Below are 21,156 nucleotides of genomic sequence, written 5' to 3' on the forward strand. Positions count from 1 at the left end.
CTTTCCCCTTGAACCCCTTAGAATGTAAGCCTATGAGCCCAGCTGTTTGTAGATCGCCTTCCTAAGAGCCGACTATAACAGTGCAACTCTCGGCAGGGCCCTCTACCCATCTGATCCCTATAAATGTTATCTTGTATACCACCTATGTTTATAGCCCTGTTTGGACCTTAGGGGGTGGGCTGGAGTATATTTGTTGATTAAATTTAGAATTTAATTCTGCTTTGAATGGGGAGCCAGTGAAAGGACTTATAGAGAGGGGCAGCACATACAGAGTGACAGGAAAGGTAGATTAGCCTGCAGAGGCATTTAGGATGGATTGAAGAGGGCATTCCAATGTTTTTCACTTACAGAACAATCAGCACTATAGGGAAATTAACGAATGCAACAAAAGTAGCATTATTTAACCCTCTATAGCGCAGACATTACAAGTTTTGAAACAGCCGGCTTGTGCATGCGATATGGTGGTTTTAAGCTCCATACCGCACACAATGCAAGTGCTGTTTTGACGTGCTTGTGCACGCTTTCCCTATAGACATCAATGGGGAGAAGTGCGGAATGAAAGCTCCGTAACGCAGCCCCATTGATGTCTATGGGGAAAAAAAAGTAATGTTTAAATTAACACCCTAACATAAACCTCACGTCTAAACACCCCTAATTTGCCGCCCCCGACATAGCCAACAACTACATAATGTGATTAACCCCTAATCTGCCGCTCCCGATATCGCCGCCACTGAAATAAATCTATTAACCCCTAATCTGCCGCTCCCGATATCGCCGCCACTATACTAAAGTTATTAACCCCTAATCTGCCGCTCCCAATATCGCCGCCACTATACTAAAGTTATTAACCCCAACATCGCCCACACTATAATAAATCTATTAACCCCTATTCCGCAGCTCCCTGACATCGCCACAACTAAATAAAGCTATTAACCCCTAAACCTCTGGCCTCCCACATCACTACCACTAAATAAGTCTACAAACCCTCCCCCCACATCGCAACAACCTAAATTAAACTATTAACCCCTTAACCTAACCCTAAACGTAACCCTAACCCGAACCGTAACCCTAAACCTAACACCCCCTAACTTTAACATAATTAAAATAGAGCTAAATTAAACTTACAATTATTAACTAAATAATACGTATTTAAAACTAAATACATACTTACATGTGAAATAAAACCTAAGCTAACTACAATATAACATAGTTTTATTGTAGCTAGCTTAGGTTTTATTTTTATTTCACAGGTGAGTTTGTATTTATTTTAACTAGGTAGACTAGTTAGTAAATAGTTATTAACTATTTACTAACTACCTAGTTAAAATAAATACAAACTTCCCTGTCAAATATAACCTAAGCTGCCTTACACTAAAAACTAACATTAGAAAAATCTACCATTACAAAAAATAAAAAACACTAAAATTACAACAACAAAAAAACTACCATTACAAAAAATAACAAACGAAATTATACAAAATAATACAAATTATTCCTATTCTAATACCCTTTTAAAAAAAACACCCCAAAATAAAAAACCTAATATATAATAAACTACCAATAGCCCTTAAAAGCTCTTTTACCTGGAAAAAAAATACAAAGACCCACTAACATTACAAACCTCCACCCCCCCCCAAACCCACAAAATAAAAAAAACTATCTAAAGAAACCTAAGCTAACCATTGCCCTGAAAAGGGCATTTGTATGGGCATTGCCCTTAAAAAGGCATTTAGCTCTTTTATGAAAAGCCCAAACCCTAAACTAAACAAAACACACCTGAAAAACCCTTAAAAAAACTTTTGCCAGTCCTAAGGTTGGTGATACTTTTAGATACTAAGACTCAGATATAAGACTTTTGAAACAACACTTCTCAACTGGGACTCTTACTAAGGTCACTGACCTGGTTCAAATTATATTATACATGGATTGATTGAGTAGTTTTATTTGATCTTTCTTGAATTTATGTATTGGGATATATATTTTGATACTCTATTACCTGTATAGGGAAGCTCAACTGTTTTCTCAATTTCTTCTATCACTAACCCCCGAAGATCCACTTACAGTTTTTGAAGTCTTGAACTATCTTCATCCAGGCGGCGAGAAGTCTTCATCCAGGTGGCCTCTTCTATCTTCATCCATTAGGATGTGAGCTACTAAAATTATATTGGCTGATTTGAACAGCCAATAGAATTTCAGAAGCTCTCATCCTATTGGCTGTTTTGAACAGCCAAAAGGATTTCAGTAGCAGGGACGCCATTTTGAATCGCGTACATTGCATTAAAGATTCAGTATACAGCGGCAATCGTATGAAGAGGATGCTCAGCGCCGTCTGTCTTCAGGATGGACCTGCTCCACGCCGCCGGGATGAAGATAGAAGGTGCCTCCTTGATGAAGATAGAAGAGGCTGCCTGGATGAAGACTTTTCGCTGCCTGGATGAGGACTTTGCCACCTGGATGAAGATCGTTCAAGCGGGACTTCAAAAACTGTAAGTGGATCTTTGGGGGTTAGTGATAGGTTTTTTGGGTGGTTTTTTTTTTTTAGTTTAGGGTTTGGTCTTTTCATAAAAGAGCTAAATGCCCTTTTCAGGGCAATGCAAAAGAGCTAAATGCCCTTTTAAGGACAATGCCCATACAAATGCTTTTTTCAGGGCAATGGTTAGCTTAGGTTTTTTTAGATAGTTTTTTTTTATTTTGTGGGTTGGGGGGGTTGTAATGTTAGTGGGTCTTTGTATATTTTTTTTTCAGTTAAAAGAGCTGTTTAACTTAGGGCAATGCCCTACAAAAGGCCCTTTTAAGGGGTATTGGTAGTGTATTCTAGATTAGTTTTTTTATTTTGGGGTGGGTTTTTTTTTAAAATGGGTATTAGAATAGTAATAATTTGTATTATTTTTGATAATTCGTTTGTTATTTTTTGTAATGTATTTTTTTTGTTTTGGGGTGGGTTTTTATTTTTAGATTAGGGCTTGGGCCTTTCATAAAAGAGCTGAATGCCCTTTTAAGGGCAGGAAAAAGAGCTAAATGCCCATACAAATGCCCCTTTCAGGGCAACGGATAGATTAGGTTTTACTTTATTTTCATTTTTTGGGTTGGGGGGTGGGGGGTTGTCCATACAAATGCCCCTTTCAGGGCAACGGATAGATTAGGTTTTACTTTATTTTCATTTTTTGGGTTGGGGGGTGGGGGGTTGTAATACTGTTAGGGGGTGTTTGTTTTGTTTTTTAGCAAAAGAGCTGTTAACTTTAGGGCAATGCCCTACAAAAGGCCCCTTTAAGGGCCCAGAAAAGGCCCATTTAATGGCCCTTGGTAGTTTATTCTAGATTAGGCTTTTTTATTTTGTTCTTTGTTTTTTTTTTAAGGGTATTAGAATAGGAATAATTTTTATTGTTTTAGATTATTTCATTTGTTATTTCTTGTAATGGTAGTTTTTTTTATTTTTTGTAATTTTAGTGTTTTGGTTTTTTTTTTGTAATGGTAGGCTTTTTATTTTTGTAATGTTAGGTTTTAGTGTAAGGCAGGAATAGAGAAGAGGGCGCCACATAGTGTAAAACAGTCTGGTCAGGAACAAGATGAACAAATTGAAAAGGCTTACCAAATGTGAATGCACCGTTCTGTGACCGGTGCCCTCTGGCAGACTAACACTTGCAGTGGTTAGCACACTGATGGAAGCGTGGTTCCGCTGTGACCTTAGCAAAGGCAGGTAAATTCTATGGTAAGAAGTCCTTTAGGCTGCACTGTGTATCAGATTTTTTGAGCCCTTCCAATATGCCAAAGGACAAGTGATGAGAAAGACAACTTCCGTAAAGTAAAAAAAGAACAAATCTTTAATCCATAAAAACACTGCTACACGTTTCTCGACCGTAAGCTGGTCGTTTCATCAGGCATTAACAAACTGTTCCATATTTTTAGTTCACAGAAATTTGCTATGATGTTTTATATTTCAAATAATCATTTTATATATCTAAATTTATAGGATAGTTGTTATTTTTCAGTTAATATATTTTTTTATCTTAGGTAAATGTCTTTTCTTTTTGGAGATTTTTAAGAAAAGGACTGAAGCATCAAATGTGGATTGGTTAAAATCGTGTTGATTTTAATTGGGATATCAAATTGTACTTTTATTATTATTAATATCAGGTATTTGTAGAGCACCAACAGATTTCGCAGTGCTATAAACATAGGCGGTATACAAGGTAACATTTATAGGGGGTCAAATGGGCAGAGGTCCCTGCCGAGAGTTGCACTGTTGTAATCGCCTCTTATGCGGGTGATCTACAAACAGCTGGCCTCATAGGCTTACATGCTAAGGGTTTCAAGGGGATAGCAGAGAAGTTAGTAAAGGTTAGTGCAGGGCATATGCATCCCTGAATAGTACAGTCTTTAGGGAATGCTTGAAGCTTTCAAAACTAGGGGAGAGTCTTGTGGTGTGAGGCAGAGAGAGTTCCACAAGATGGGAGCCAGTCTGGAAAAGTCTTGTAAATGGGAATGTGAGGAGGTAACAAGAGAGGAGGAAAGGAGGAGATTGTGGGCAGAGCGAAGGGGTCAGGAGGAAGAGTATCTGGAGACAAGGTCTGAGATGTAGGGGGAGCAGTGCAGTTGAGGGCTTTGTATGTCAGAGTGAGAATTTTGTGTTTAAGCCTGGAGGCAAGAGGAAGCCAGTGAAGGGCTTGGCAGAGAGGTGCAGCAGATGAAGAGCAACATGTAAGGAAGATGAGCCTGACAGAGGCATTCATTATGTATTGCAAAGGAGCTAGGCAGCAGCTAGGGAGACCAGAGTGGATGGAGCTGCAGTAATCGAGGCTGGAAAGGATGAGAGAGTGGATTAGAATCTTAGTTGCGTCTTGTGAAAGGAAATGTCTAATTTTAGAGATGTTTTTAAGGTGGAAGCGGCAGGCTTTAGCCAAGGACTGAATGTGAGGTGTGAAAGAAAAATCTGAGTCAAGTGTGACTCCAAGACATCAAGCATGTGGGGTAGGGGTAATGATGGAGTTATCGACAGTTATAGAGAAGTTGGGGTGAAGATTTTTAAAGAAGGGGGAAAATAAGGAGCTCAGTTTTGGAGAGATTTAGCTTAAGGTAGTGAGAGAACATCCAAGATGAGATATGAGAAAGACAGTTAGTGACATGGGTTAGCAAGGAAGGAGATAGGTCTGGTGCAGAGAGGTAGATTTGGATGTCATCAGCATACAAATGGTATTGAAACCCATGGGACTTTATTAAGGAACCTAAAGATAATGTGCAGATTGAGAAGAGAAGGGGACCAAGGACAGAAAGTGGTAACGGGGGAGAGGATGACCCAGAGAATGCTACACTAAAGGTATGGTTAGACAGACAGGAAAAGAAGGAGAGAGCTGTGTCTGAAATGCCGAAGGATTGGAGGGTTTGGAGCAGAAGAGGGTGGTCGACAGTATCAAAGGCTGCAGACAGATCAAGGAAGATAAGCAGAGAGAAGTGGCCTTTGGATTTTGCTGTAAGTAGGTTGTTGGTAACCTTAACAATTGTTGTCACAGTGGAGTGGTGGGGGCAAAATCCAGATTGCAGTGGGTCAAGGAGGGAGTTTAGTGTAAGGAAATTGGGTAGACGTACATATACTAGCTTTTCGAGAAGCTTCAAGGCAAGAGGGAGTAGAGAAGTAGGGCAGTAGTTGGATGGAGAGGTTGGGTCTAGAGAAGGTTTTTTTGAGGATAGGTCTGACCAGTGTGTGTTTAAGAGATGGGGGAAATATACCAGTGCTGAGGGAGAGGTTGACCATGTGTGTGAGTATAGGGGTAAGGGTAGAAGAGAGGGTGGGGAGTACCTGTGAGGGGATAGGGTCGAGGGGACAGGTAGTGAGGTGGGTGGATAGTATAAGGGCAGAAATCATCCTCTTTAACAGGGGCAAAAGAGATAAATTTGTGGCTATGTGCGTTTTGAATGATAGTGAGGTTTTGAGGGGGTTTGAGACCGGTAGCATGTTGAGAGCTGATTTCATTTCTAAAGGAGTCTATTTTGTTATTAAAGTAGCTGGGTAGCAAGACGAGGAGGGGGCAGGCACGCACTGACGTACGCGTGACGTGGCGCATTGGATCCGCTGCAAGTCGGGCCGAGCGAGACGCCATCGGACAGGCGCTCTCGCACAAGTTAGAGCCCGATACGAGTTGGGCTGTGGGGTGGAAGTTGGTGGTAGGACCTGGATCCACAGCCGGTCGACTCAATCTCACCTAACAGGCCAACTTCTCAGGTGTACCAGTCCAGCTCCTTAGGCGGGGTGAGCGATGGGGGAAGGCAACGCAAGGTAAAGTTAAAGCGTGCTTATTCGGCCTGAAGTGCTGCCAGGCAGTTTTGTATATATTGCCTTGTAGTTGGCTAGTCCCCCTCATGAATCCTTCCAGGAGCTGGCTCTAAATTAATCTATCTTAGAAGTGTGCCGCATTCTCACTGCAATAGCTAGCAGTGCTAAAACCCCTTAATTTTATTAGGATCTGTGGACAAGAGGGTGGTGTATGTCTATTATATTATGGCCCCTTGTATACATGCTGCAGTATGCTATGCTAAAGGACCTTTTTGCTTAAAAATCTAACTGCAACGGCTGTCTGGACGTTTAAGTTTGGACATATCTGACTCCCCTCTGATAATGTTATTAGGAGCCGGTTTTAAACAGCGTGCTGGGCTGCTGCAAAAGGCTCAGACTGCTCAATTTGGCATTATGATGCCGCCATATTTGTGAGTACCCTGTGTATCTGTTTACGCTATAACCACAGGCATATTTATATGGATTCACACATGTGGGGCACAAGTCTGTTTTTCTTTTTCTATCTTTCATGAGATTCAGCGGTGACGATTGTGGAAACAGCGAGCTGGGCTGCTGTGAAAGGTCCAGCCTGTCTTACTAGGCACATCAAGGTGCCGCAACTTTTGTGAGTATTCTGTGTTAGACTAATTTGAGTTCACAGGAGTACATAAACAGACTCACACATGTATTTTGTATTTTATGTTTTGTGTCACGCTTATATGGTCGTATACTCCATGCCTGATGTAAGCCGCTTGCAAAGATAGCCGAGGGAAACAGCGAGCTGGGCTGCTGCTGAAGGTCCAGCCTGTAACTAACGGCACGAGAGAGTGCCTTACCAAAATGTGAGTACCCTGAGTTTTTTTTATGCTGAGATGAAGGGGGGAGCGACAGATACACACATGAGGCGGTCTTTGTGTTCCTCTTTTTTGTATAGTTTGGATATCTGAGGCTGGAATCTAAAGACTCTTTCCATTTCTGCTGACATCATATTCAAGGAATAAGTAGCTACAGCCCCCCACTTCTTGTTATCTCGGAGAAGAAACCTGGGAAGAAGCAACAGACAGCAAAACTTCACAAGCTCCCGAATTGAAACTACTTGAGTATCTGACTGACTTTCTTATTATATACCTCCATATATTTGTGTAATATTTACTAATTGCTCTCTGCTATAAGCAATTTTGAACAGGTTGTAATGATAATTTAATAGCACTAGCCAAAAACTAATCAGGAGTCTTAACTCAATTTTAATTGGGTATTTAAGGCAAGGTCACTTCTTGAGTGAAGCTTAAGGGCTAAATAGAAAGCTTAAAGTCCCCTATAATCATCCTTTATGGATAAATTTCTCCTCCCTTCATTGAATAATAGAACAACAAACATGGCGAGCAGAAGGCAGCAAGAAAAAAAGCTAACAAGGCGCAGTACTGAAAATAGTCAGGAGGTATCACAAGAGAATGTGGTAGAAGTAGTAAATAACTCTGAACTACTGAAACAAATAAGCGAGCTTTTTGAGGCAATGCAGATAAGCATAGATTCATTATCACAGGAGATTAAGCAGATGGTTACTAGAATTGGTCTAGCAGAACAGCGGATTTCAGATCTGGAAGACAGGGACATAGAGAAAGAGAAAGATTTAGTATATATTCAGAAATAAGTTAAATATTTAAGTGATAAAGTTGAGGATCTAGAAAACAGGTCCAGGAGAAACAATGTAAGAGTGATTGGAGTCTCTGAAACATTATCTGAACAAGAGTTAGTCCATTTTGCCTCAACTCAACTGCCCTCCCTATTAATTAAAAAATAACAAATTAGTCAACATGCACCTTCACAGTAGAAAGAGCACATAGGATAGGTAGGTTAAGAGATCAAGAGGATGGTAAGAATAGACCTAGACCAATCATTATTAACTACCTGAACTTTCAAGAAAAGGTTAAGATTTTGCAAGCATACAGAGCACAGAAAGAAGTGTTTTTTCAAAGCAAGAAAATATTAATTTTTCAAGATTTTGCATTTGAAACCTCAAGTAAGAGAAAGCTCTGTGCCCCCATATGCTCACGCTTGATTCAGGAAGGAAGGGTAGTTATTATATCCAGCCAGAATCAGTATCCAGACTAAAGAAGGTTTCAGGATTTTTGAGAACCCTCAGGATTTAGAGAACTTCTTGAGAATAGAGCAAAAGTAAAGTGATCAGGAGGGAGTTACAAGTTTAGCAATATGGGCAGCTATGTCTAGCAATAAAAAAAATTATTGGCGAAAGGATGTTAACAAGCAGGAATATAAATATTATTATAATTTGGGGTCAGTTTAAGGAAGGTCAGGTGCACGATCTGTGTGGGGCTTTTTTTTTTTCTCTCCCCCTCCCCCCCTCGGCTCTTCTATATCTCTCTATAGTAGTAGGAAATGAAGTATAAGACATGATGGAGACATGCAAATTAGGATCTTGGAATGTGGGAGGGTTTACCTCCCCGGTTAAAAGAAAAGCAATATTACAATACTTTAATAAACTTAAAATTTATATTGGTTTTCTACAAGAGACCCATTTAAATGAGATAGAAAGTCAAAAACTTAAGTGGGGATGGGTGGGTGAAGTAATCTATTCTGCAGGAGTGCAGAGAAAGAGAGGGGTAGCCATAATTTTTAGGAAATCTTTAAAATATACAATTTTGAAACAAGAAATTGATCAACAAGGGAGATATATTATACTTGAGGTAGAACTAGGCTCAAAAAGATTCATATTATGTAATGTCTATGGCCCGAATATAAAGAAAACTGTGTTTTGGGAACTTCTGCAAGTCAAATTATTGAAATACAATCAAAATGTAATCTTAGGGGGAGATTTGAATTTGGTAGCGTCTAGTGCTTTAGACAGGAACCGGATGGGGAAAGAGGCCATATTAGGCTGTAAGGATACTAAAATCTTTAAAAAAAAATTGCTTCAATTTAGGTTTATTAGATATCTGGAGAAATGTATATCCAGATAGTAAAGAATTTACTTGTCTCTCCAAAGCATATAAATCTCTATCACAAATTGATATGTTCTTAATCAGTGATAAACTGTTTTCTCTAGCAAAAAAAGTAGAAATTATGCCTGTTACAATCTCAGACCATGCCCCAATTATTCTTTGCATGTCAATTATGAAACCTAAATTGGGAAACTATAGACTATATTTCCCAACATATTTATACAAAAACTTAAAATTTCGAAGTTTTTTGCTAGAGAAATGGAATTCTTATTACAACAAGAATATAGGTTCAGTATCAAATATAGAAACTATATGGCAAGCTTTCAAAGCAGTGATAAGGGGAGAAATATTGGCATATATGATAAAAGTTAAAAGAAAAAATGACGCTTACTGGATTCAACTCTCTAAACAGATTATTAACAAATTTCAAAAATATGTTGCAGATAACAGTCAAGATAATTGGCGAAACTACTTAGAAGCTAAAAAACAAAGAGACAACTGGCATATTTCAAAAGAAATACAGCATGAGCTTAAGAGAAACAGTAATTATATGCAATTCGGTAATAAGATAGGAACATTTTTGGCCAGATTGGTAAGTACACGGAAAACAAATAGTATTATATCGGCAATTAAAACTAAACACAAAACATGTACTCTCCCCCATGATATCTTAGAGGAATTTGCGCATTATTTTTAAACAGCTATATGAGGACCAACCCATAGATAAGTCAAAAAGGGACCTTTTTTGGGATAGGATTAAATTACCTCAAATAGTCAAAGATGACCTGAATCTTCTCAACTCCCCAATTAAGGAAGAGGAGATTAAAAATTCTATTGCTAAATTGAAGTTAAATAAAGCGCCAGGCCCGGATGATCTCCCAGGCGAACTGTATAAAATTCTCGCAGATACGATTACCCCTACTCTATGTAAGCTCTTCAACTGTGTCAAGGTATTTGAAATATTATTAAATACTATATACAAGTATATTTGTCTTTATTTAATACGTCTGTGGATGTGCACATCAAATAATTCATTTAGAGATCTCCCACACTCAATATGCTAAATTATGCAATTGTATAACTACAAAGAACTGAAAATGAACACAGGTAAAATTCTGAATACACATCTCCAGGATGTCTCCAAAGGCTTGACACTAAGGCATTTGGTTTAATTAAAATGTAGCCACAGTTTCAGAAACCATATGTGTGATTGCTTGGGAATGTGAGATAAAATCTATTTACCCCTCCCAATGTACCTAAGAATCTAGCTCAGGTGACAAATCTTGTGAGAGTTTCAGCATTGCACTTAGGTGCAGGGGACCCCATGTGGTGAGTAAGAGACAAAAAGTCTGGGAACTGAGTACTGAAAGGGCAGTGAAGACCTTAGGATAACACAGAGAAAGCAAATGGCTCACAATGAAATTTTAAAACAACTATGTTATAGGCAAGTAAAATACATTTCAGCATTATAAGAAAATATATATATTTTTAATGGATATGTGACGGTCTTTTATATGATAATAAATATAAACGCATTGTATTAATAGATAATTGCTGCATGGGACATTTATATAGGAAATAAATTCAGAATTATTATAGATTAAATAAAAATTTTAATAATACCATATTTGAATTACATGTATATATAACATGCTTTCCTATCTTCCAGATGGAACTAAGATGATGACAAATACAAGATATTATTATTATTATTATTATTATTATTATTATCAGGTATTTGTAGAGTGCCAACAGATTCCGCAGCGCTATACTGCATGGAAGTGAAAATGTATCTGCATAGAAAGGATTCATGCTTCCAAGATCCATTAGAAACATGAAATATGGCATATTCTTGTTGGAATACAATACAATACTGAATTCAAAATAGGCTATTATTTATATATAAATGCCAGGATACTTATAAAATTGTAATGCATTTTAAGCTAATAATTAACAGTATTAAATTGCCTTAATATAGTATATGCTAAAGGCATATTGATGTTTGATATAAAAATGATCAGAGAGGTGACGTGATCCTGCCCCATATAAAATGAATATTGTGAGAGATTAAAACAAGAAATTATGACAGTTATTACATATTTTAAAGAAATAATAATTTCACTGTCTAAAAATGCTGTATGTATTGATGTGTCTGTCCATCACGCTGCCCCCAGTGTTATGTTGTGAGAACTACAGCCAGAAGGCTTTTTGGCTGTTAAAAATGAAATTTCCAAGGGCCAATCCGATTAGACTTCCCAGGTGACCAATGGGAAGGTCAGCTCCCGTAGTGCCACCCACATGATTTCATAAATGAGTGAAAACATATATAAGTAAGCAAGAGAGAGATAGAAAAAAGGCTGTTTTAACTTTGGATGATATCTGCTGCTGGGCATTTTGAAACCATTCTGAACAAGCTGACTACCTCTTTCTCATTGATTGCAAAAGTTTCTTATCTGTCTTCTGAGATGAAACAAGAAATTTCTGGTAACTGAATGATCGATTTCGATCATTTTGGTAAAGTATAAGAAAAGGGCTGCTAATTACATATGATATTTTAAAGTCACTTCAGTTTAAATTACAGTTGATAGATTAAGAGAGCAGTTTGTATTTTAATTAATGTCTCATAGTCCTATATGGTGTTAAGTTTGCTTTTGTAGGCTAAGTGATTTATCTATGAAAGTTCTGGTGTTTTAAATCAATATTGTATTAGGATAAATTGCAGTTAAATAGCATAATATATATATTATCCTATTGTTTATAAGCACTGTTTAAAATTGTATCGCTTGGATGTTAAAAGATAAAGACTTTAGTCTCGTTGTGTTAACTAAATAGAAGGCTATTTATAAATAAGGTTGGTTTTAAAGGTAAGCGTGTATGAACTTTGCATAGCATATTTAAATAGTTTTCAAACGAATATAATATTATTTCATATTCCTTTTATTACAAATATATTTCAAAGTGTTCATGGATATTAACTAAATAAAAGAATTCAGATATTTATATAAATTGTATGATTTCTAGTAGATGCATATTGATTAAGGGTTTCTATTTTTAAGGATAATTATTATTTGTATTGTGTTATAACCCTGCCATAAGCTGATATATTATTTGGAGAGCAACTACTAAGATTTTCATAAATATACTGACAACTGTTTCCTCCAGGAAAATCAAACACCCTCTAAATATTTTATAGAATCTAGAATAATTTTAATCTATAAACAAGGTAAAAATAGAGAAGCAATGGAGTCTTACAGGCCCATCTCTCTGCTAAATGTTGACTATAAAATCTTAACACATATATTAGCAGACAGACTTCAAAAAGTGATTAGTGAATTGATCCACCCTGACCAAACTGGTTTTATTAAAGGAAGGACACTTATTAAAAATCTTAGGAAATTAGAGATAGCAATTAATTATTGTGAATTAAAAAAGGAAAGGGGAGTAAAGCTTACAGAAGATGCCACGATCATCTTGATACACAAAAAGTGTTTGATACGCTACTTTGGGATCATATGTTTACAACCATCACTAATTTTGGTATTCAGGGCAAATTCTCTCAAATTATTGCCTTACTATATTCCAACCCAGGGGCGACTCTAAGTGTCAACTCTCTAACATCAGAGCAATTTACCCTTCATCGTGGGACGAGACAAGGCTGTCCGCTATCCCCGTTGCTCTTCAATCTGGCTTTAGAGCCTCTAGCAATATTTTTTAGGCAAAAACTGCTAGGGATTAACATCGAAGGTCGTAGAATAATTCAAGCCATATACGCTGATGATCTTCTTATTTTTGTTCAAAACCTCAATTATAACTTGCCGATAATTATGGAGGCCTTAGAAGCCTTCCAGGCCTTTACTGGCTTTGCAATTAATAAAGAAAAATCGGAACTCATGTGGCTTATCAAACTGAAAAGCTCTCCAGAAATTCCTTTTAAGGTGGCCAAAGATTACATCACATATTTAGGGATAAAACTTGCATCTAATTCCAAGAGATGGTACAGTTTAAATTTTGTACCAGCTATTGCATCATTTAAGGAAGATTTAGAAAGATGGAAGAACTTGCCTTTATCTCTTATAGGTCGAATACATTTAATAAAAATGATCTCCCTTCCCAAATATATCTATATCTTCCAGGCCCTTCCACTTCTATTATTGAGGAAAGATCGGGTGTTAATCAATAAACTAATAACACAATTCATCTGGAGTAAAAAAAAGCCTAGGATAGCGCTCAAACGTCTATGTGCAAGGAAAGAGGCTGCAGGTATGGCTCTACCTGATTTTGAATTATATAATATTGCCTCCAATTTAAAATTTGTCTGGGACTGGTTTTCTGATAAGGGACATTTTTCCTTGCCTGAAATCGAAGGAGCTCTAGTAGCTCCTTATACTCTTAAAGCACTAACGCACATGCCCCCGAAATTAATCCCTAAAGAAATAAGGGGGATGTTAATTATAGATCAACCAATACGGGCCTGGCGCCAATTTTGTTCCAGAATTGGGACAAATTATAGAGGGTCACCCTTTTTAACAATTAGAGGCAACCCTGAATTCGAGGAAGGATATGACTCTGCCAGATTCAATGCCTGGTCAGATCTAGGGATCAATTATATCTCGCAGCTGATTAAAAGAGAAGATAATTCTATTAAAACTTTTAAGGAATGTAAATCAGAATATAATATTTCAAATCGCCTTTTATTTTCTTATTTACAAATACGTCATTATGTTGAACAGTGTAAGAAAATAAAGGCAATAGAATGGGACAATGATACACTCAGGCAGATAATCAGTTTGTTTCAGATGGGAAAATTCTCTATCTCGCACTCCTATTATGCTTTACTCACCTCTCAAGAACAAAGCAATAAGAGATATTTGGAATTAAAATGGGATCCACTATGTAAAAATTTACAAGAATTAGATTTAATAAAGAACTCAGGAGATAGGGTGGCAAAGGCGATGAGAGGAGAATATTTTAAAGAACAACAGGTAAAGATTCTGTATCAATGTTATTACACACCCAGCTGGCAGGTCCGCTGGGATAAACATTATGAGAAGATAGTCTGTAGAAAATGTAAATATTATGCAGCGGACATGATCCACCTCTTTTGGCTCTGTCCAGTAATTCAAAGATTCTGGGGGAAAATCTCATTCTGGGCCACCAAAATTTTAAATAAATACTTTCAAGTAAACAAACTTGCAGTATTTTTCCTAGTGACCCAGGAAGAAGTAGGCTCTAATTACTTATTAATAAATACAGCAGTTCTGATCGGTAGGAAACTTATATTAAAATATTGGCAGTCTAGCAAAGAACCTAAATTTTCCGAATTCAAAAATGTTCCTAGAACAAGCCTCAGTACAGGCACAGTTAGATAATAATATCAAGTTTTTTATGAATAAATGGGGGATATTCATCAAAATCACTAGAACAGGAAACTCAAAAATTGGTCCTTCAACCTTTTAAGAACTCTTTTTATATATTGGAAGCTAAGTTAAGAGGCGAGTGGCAGTTTGCCTGAGAGAATGTGGAGGAGGCTAGTGGGGGGGGGTTCTCTTTCTCTCTTTCTGAGTGTGTGTTGGTTAGGGTATGGAGAATATAGCACTATGGGAGCCCGCGGATCTGTTCAGGGTTTTTTGTATAAAGAAAATATGCCATGATACAATTGGTTTTGTTTAATTGGCAAGGGTATGCATTTCTATCTGCCGAAGTTGTCTATCAGATCTTACAATTCATGAGATTATAGATTGTATTAACGAGGTACTTAATCAATATTGTATTTTGTCTTTTATTTTTGTCTACTTGTGGATGCATACTGTTATCTTATCTGCTTCTGTTTTGGAAAACTTATTGTCAACTGTTTTCTTTTTGGGCAAAATAAAAATATAAAAAAAAAAAAAAAAAAAAAAAGTAGCTGGCAAAATCTTGAGCTGAGAGAGAAGTTGTAGTAGGAGGTGAGGGTGGGCGGAGAAGAGTATTGAACGTGGAGAACAGACGTTTTGAGTTTGAAGAAAGAGTAGAGATAAGAGTGGTGAAGTTATGTTGCTTATATAGATTAAGGGCAGAATAGTAAGAGTTCAAGATGAACTTGTAGTGAAGAAAGTCAGCTGAACTTTGAGATTTTCTCCAGTGTCGCTCAGCAGTACGGGAACATCTGCATAGGTATCGTATCAGAGGAGAATTTATTTAGTGAAATTTGGAGCTCCTTTTTTGTATTATTTTAAAACAATCAAAATTATACTTTGTTCTTTATTGAAAGGGACATTCTAGTCCAAATTAAACTTTCATGATTCAGACAGGGCATGTAATTTTGTAATAACTTTCAAATTTATCTTCAATTCTGCTTTGTTCTCTTGGTATTCTTAGTTGAAAGTTAAACCTAGATAGGATCATATGTCATTTTTTTAGCCCTTGAAGGCTACCTCTTATCTGAATGCATTTGGCAGTTTTTCAGAGCTAAAGGGCATTAGTTAATGTGTACCATATAGATAGCATTGTGCTCATGCCCGTAGAGTTACTTATGATTCTGCACTGATTGTCTAAAATGCAAGTCTGTCAAAAGAACTGAGATAAGGGGCTGTCAGCAGAGGATAAGGTAAAATGTAATTACAGTGGTAAGAAGTATATTAATATAACCATGCTGGCTGTGCAAAACTGGGGAATGGGTAATAAAGGGATAATCTTTTTAAACAATAAAAAAATCTGGTGTAGACTGTCTCTTTAAGAGGAGTTAATATGATTCAGATCCATATGCAATGAGTGGTTATGTTGTTATTTACGTACATTATTTTTGCATGAGGCCTTTGGCTGGTTACTAAAGCCAAAAAGAGCTGCCCTTCCACAGGGATGTCATCTTCATCATCATACTCTTCCTCCACAATGGTCTGCAGGACATGTGACTTGTGCGTCATGTGATTCCCATTGGTGTGTTCATATCGATCCTGTGGATTATCATCCTGTAGAGAAAAAAACAAAATGGCATTAAAACCATTATAATACCCAACATATGAATTTTATAGCTGATCCATAAGACGTTAGGTATTGTTGAATCATACATTTATTGCACAAATTATTCTTTGCAGCTTCATAAAATACCTACATAGTTAACATGGAATCCATTTGAGGTTCTCTGTTGATAGTGGTTCATTGGATTGTTACCATTGTACAGACTGTATGGGGAAAGTGGAGAATCCTAAAGAACATAAAAATAAATAAATAAATAAAGGGTGTCTTAACGTAATTTTGTTTTAAAGTGCTAATAACTTCTTCAGCAAATCCTATATTATAAAAGACAAGAGTTTGTCTGAAGCCGTCATGCGCAGTTCAGACAAACTCTTGCAGCTGATCGCACGTGCACCCACCCGGCAGCAGCGCGAGGACCCGGCAGCACAGCTGATCAGTGAAAGAGAGAGAGAGAGAGAGAGAGAGAGAGAGAGAAGAGATTGTGTTAAATATAACACAACACGGCCCGTGTGAACGGGCTTTAGGACTAGTTTCTAATAAAGGGCTAGTATAAATGTTGGCTAGCCTGTTTTTTAAAAGTAAAATAATAATAAACAGGCCTTTCATGATAAATTTGAATTGAATATTTAAATTGTTTGAAAAAAAATAAATAAAAAACAGCTGCAGTTCACATTAAGGCCCCTATCTATGGAATTTTACAACGTGGAGCCCTGTCCCTGATCTCCCACACACAATTGTGCCACAAAAGCGCATCTCAAATCAGCCCAAACAAATGAGTCTGCAATGTTTGACATCAGAAACCTCAGAGCTTTGGTCAGGTTAAAGGGACATTGTACACTAGATTTTTCTTTGCATAAATGTTTTATAGATGATCCATTTATATAGCCCATCTGGGTGTGTTTTTGATAAAATGTATAGTTTTGCTTATTTTAAAATAACATTGTGGTGATTTTCAGTTTCCTAACTAAGATGTATACTGATATATACAAACTTCAGATTGCTTCTGTTTGTAATAATAATAAGTATTTTCATATACAGGGGAGGGGGAGGTTCTGCTATCAGCCCCTTTCAGTGGATGTCCCAGGCTTATCTCATTAACAGTGTTAAATTGGGAGCTTCTAAGTAAGTTTTTAAAAGGGTTTACACTGCATTTTTATATCAGTATCTGTGCTAATTATTCTTTATAGTAGTGTCTATTACATGCAGCTAAATGAAAATTGGTGTATACTGCCACTTTAAGTACCAGCAGTCTTACAACAGAAACTTCTTTTGCTGGTTCACATGGTTGAGTCTTTAATGCAAAGGCTCTAAAACTGCTTCATGAACGAATCTCTAAAAAAGAAGAGCAAATGTATTTTTTTTATTTGTCCTTTTAAGTTGTAATATTGTGCTAATCATGTGAAAAAAAAGTGTTTAGCATTTTATATATACTCTCAATGAAGAACACTTGCAAAAATTGCAGAAATTTTAAATGCTGTGTTATTCAATGAAATAGATGCCAGTGTGATTTTTAAACCACACCAAGACTTATAAATATAACATTAAGTTGATATAATTATGATACTCCTGTAAAGTATCTTTTTTTAATTTTACTTTTCTGCAAGTATTAGAGTGTACTGTTATAATGAGGTAGTTTTTTCTTGAAAAAGGCCCAGTTTTGGGCCGAAACGCGTTGGCAATTTGGTGAGCTTTTTTCCTATTATATACACATATCCATTAGCTTTATTGCACTATTGTATGTTTCTTTTACAGATTGGATATAGGGACTACAACCAGGTTTTACCGGACACTCCCTCACCCACTATCATCATATTGTTTGGAACCTTCCTTTGAGGAAACTGAAGGAAATTTTGCCTAACAACACACATACTATTTGGATCTTTATTTTACTGACATTGTTTATCACCGTTTTTTCCACGATCTTTTTACACGGACACATTTATATACAGCCTTCTACACAATTTTTTTCACACTTTTGATATTTGTTTTTTCTGTGTTTTGGATTATCACAGTCACAATTTTTTGTACTGTTCATTTTTTGAGGGGGTACCCCCCTACGCACACTTTTACCTATTTTTGGAATAATTCTTTAGAGGTACATCCGCACCTTATATAGGGAACCCGGTTCCCACTGACATCTTTTCTTGCCCATTTTTCTTGCCCATACCAGCATCATTTAATCAGATTGTTTTTTACGTATTGTTTTTTAACGTATTGTTTTTATCATATGCTAATTTTATATGTCATTGATGCTACTGTACCATGGATCCATGATTTTATATATGTTTTAATTGTTTAAATTGTACCTTAATTGATTAAATTGTACCTTATATTGTTAATGGTTTGTATCCATTTTTTCACTTAATTTGAATGATATTGGACCACTTGCTAATTGAGGGCCCGATTTTGATTTTGATATTTATTAGCCCACTTCTAGTTCCTCCGCCTACTTTTGGCGCTCCTAGGTCCCTTTCCTATTTTATAGTACTCAATTAAGGGTAGCTAGGTACCCTTCCAGTACCTAGGAGCTAGTAGGAATTTTGTGTTAGCGCTGTGAGATACCTTAGCATTCAGTAGTTTTTTCCCCATTTAAATAGTTTGTTCTTTAACATTTTAAAAATGTGTTTGTGATGCTTTCCTTCAAAGTGCCATTTTTTGTACGAAATAGTGAACGGTTATGTGATAGCTCCAATGACTATAATGGAGAGAGACGCACACCTCAAACTTGTGCCAAAGGGTGGCTACAAATCTTTATGAATTATGTCATTTTGTTATTGTAATTTTGCAGCCATATTTATTTTGTATGATGTGTGTTTCACAAATGGGTTTTAAGTGAATCTAAGCTCATGTCTGCTTAAAATTGTACTTACATTAGACCTTAGCAAAACCAGTAAATGATTACATCCCTAGCTAAAATTAGCTACTTTGTAGTTGAAACATATTGTTATTTTTTGCTTTTAAATATGACACATACTTTACAAAACAGCACCTTTCATATCTAATACAAGATTAGCCCAGAAGAAAACAGCATCTTTCATATCTAATACAAGATTAGCCCAGAAATTAAAAAAAATATATATAACTTTTACCAACCAGCTAATTTGAAGCAAAGATCTCACTCTCATTATTATGTGAAGAGGATCTATATATTCCAAATGTGTGTCAATACATGAACCACAATATTCTCCCATCCCTCATATTAAGTTTAATGTTTACTCAAATCACAAACTCATTGAACTAAATAAAAGGAAACTAGAATTGTTGTGTGATAGGACACTGATAGGACACTGGTTCTCATACATGTTCTCTTCTATAATTATAATTATGACTAAAAGTTCATTCAAATGTCATTAAAAAAGTAATATGTATAATAAAGTCTGTTTATTCAAATGTCATACACCAAAGAGATCACAGAGGGACTGAAATTACATGTTACAATGAAATTACAGGATGACAGTAAAGCTATTTCTGTTTACTGTGTATATTTAATAGATTTAAGTAAAAGGATTACACATCCCTTGCTTTTTATTGCCTTGAACTGCTCATTCAAAGATTAGCCAAAGAGGGAGGGTACCTTCAAATGTAACCGCAATTAAATATAATGCTTTTAATAATATACAAATATCACTAATGCTGTAAAAGCTGAATATGTCATAGCAATGTAACTCTGGAGAAAAGTTGTATCACCCAGTCACTGATTAAGGGTCATATTTAGTTTTATTTTGGGTGTCAGGTTAAACAAAAACAGAATTCACTGGAGAACAGTAATTCAAATGATGCCAGGTCATTTGGTCTAAAGATTTGTCCTAACCTAGAGAGCAGGTACAATGCAACTTTACCTATTCTCCACAGGTGAACAAGAATAGCCATTAATAAAGCATTGTTATTTATTACTAGAGGCATTTTTGCACACTGAAGTATATATAAACATGCTACTAATCACATTTGATCATACACTACTGTGTACTGCAAAGTTAAGTGGAATTTCAGGTTGGAATGCAATATCAGGCAGGAAAAAAAATGTGTAGTTGGCCCCATAAGTCGAAGATAATGTTTGCTATATTTCTTTTTTTTAATAATATACATATATCCATTATCCATTAGGTGGGTAAGTGGCCCTAAATAAATAATATCAATAAAAGTCAGATAAAGTAAATGTTTTAAAATAATAGAATTAAACAACATGAAGTTTGTATTTCTTAAAACTGCTTTCTCTAGGTGTGAGTGTGTAAATAAAGTGTGAAGCATGGAGGCCATATTAGAATTGTTGTTGGGAAATGAGAAAGGTGTGAAATGGGAGGTAAGTGACCAAACCTGTGCTTGCATAAATTGATAAATTGACTAAACAATTTTGTATCTCATTAGCTCAAAGTGATAACTCACCGGATTGGTGGGGTGGAGAAAGTTTCCTAATTGCTTTAATTCCTTCAAGACCTGAAGGTAAAACTTGTAGAGGAAGCTGATTGTTAGAGTTCTCTCATTTACCACCACCCCAAATAGAGCGGAATCTTGAACTGGCACCTCATCCAAAAAAAATCTACAAGCTTCATCCAACATTGCCTCATTCCAGTGACTGTGGGAAAAGACAGAGATTAGACATAAACGTACTGCTATTAGAGGAACTCTATATCGCTAAATGCTGCGCAGGAAAAAATAAAAAACATCTCTACTTATTGACTTTCCCCTTGTAAATAATCACTAAAATATTGATGACTTTACACTTCACTACTACAAGTTGTGTTCTGTATAAATGCAACATGAAAAATGAATTAAATTAGTAATACTGTATTATCAATTTATACGTGTTTTATTTTTGTAATTAAGTGTCGGATTTGATTTTGACACTATAAGCTGATGATTTTGCATGTGAGGAAGTGTGAATTTATTAGAGACAATATAGCATGAGGAAATGTGTAAACATTTTGCAAGATATGTAATTGCATTTCCAAAACAGATTGGATTCCTTATCACATT

The 21,156-nt window shown here is 36.3% G+C and overlaps 1 protein-coding gene across 1 annotated transcript in view; it reads right to left on the reverse strand.

Annotated features, from left to right (window-relative positions):
- The window catches only part of LOC128645613 (aldehyde oxidase 2), a 243,993-nt gene that overhangs the window by 172,270 nt on the left and 50,567 nt on the right, over positions 1-21,156 (reverse strand). The window contains exons 8-10 of the mRNA XM_053698720.1: positions 20,566-20,755; positions 16,319-16,411; positions 16,003-16,175 (exon numbers count right to left, since the gene is read on the reverse strand). Of these exons, the coding sequence (XP_053554695.1) occupies positions 16,003-16,175; positions 16,319-16,411; positions 20,566-20,755 (456 nt within the window). The remainder of the gene's footprint in view (positions 1-16,002; positions 16,176-16,318; positions 16,412-20,565; positions 20,756-21,156) is intronic.

This window comes from Bombina bombina, chromosome 1, assembly GCF_027579735.1.
Source record: "Bombina bombina isolate aBomBom1 chromosome 1, aBomBom1.pri, whole genome shotgun sequence".
Taxonomy (NCBI): Eukaryota; Metazoa; Chordata; class Amphibia; order Anura; family Bombinatoridae; genus Bombina; species Bombina bombina.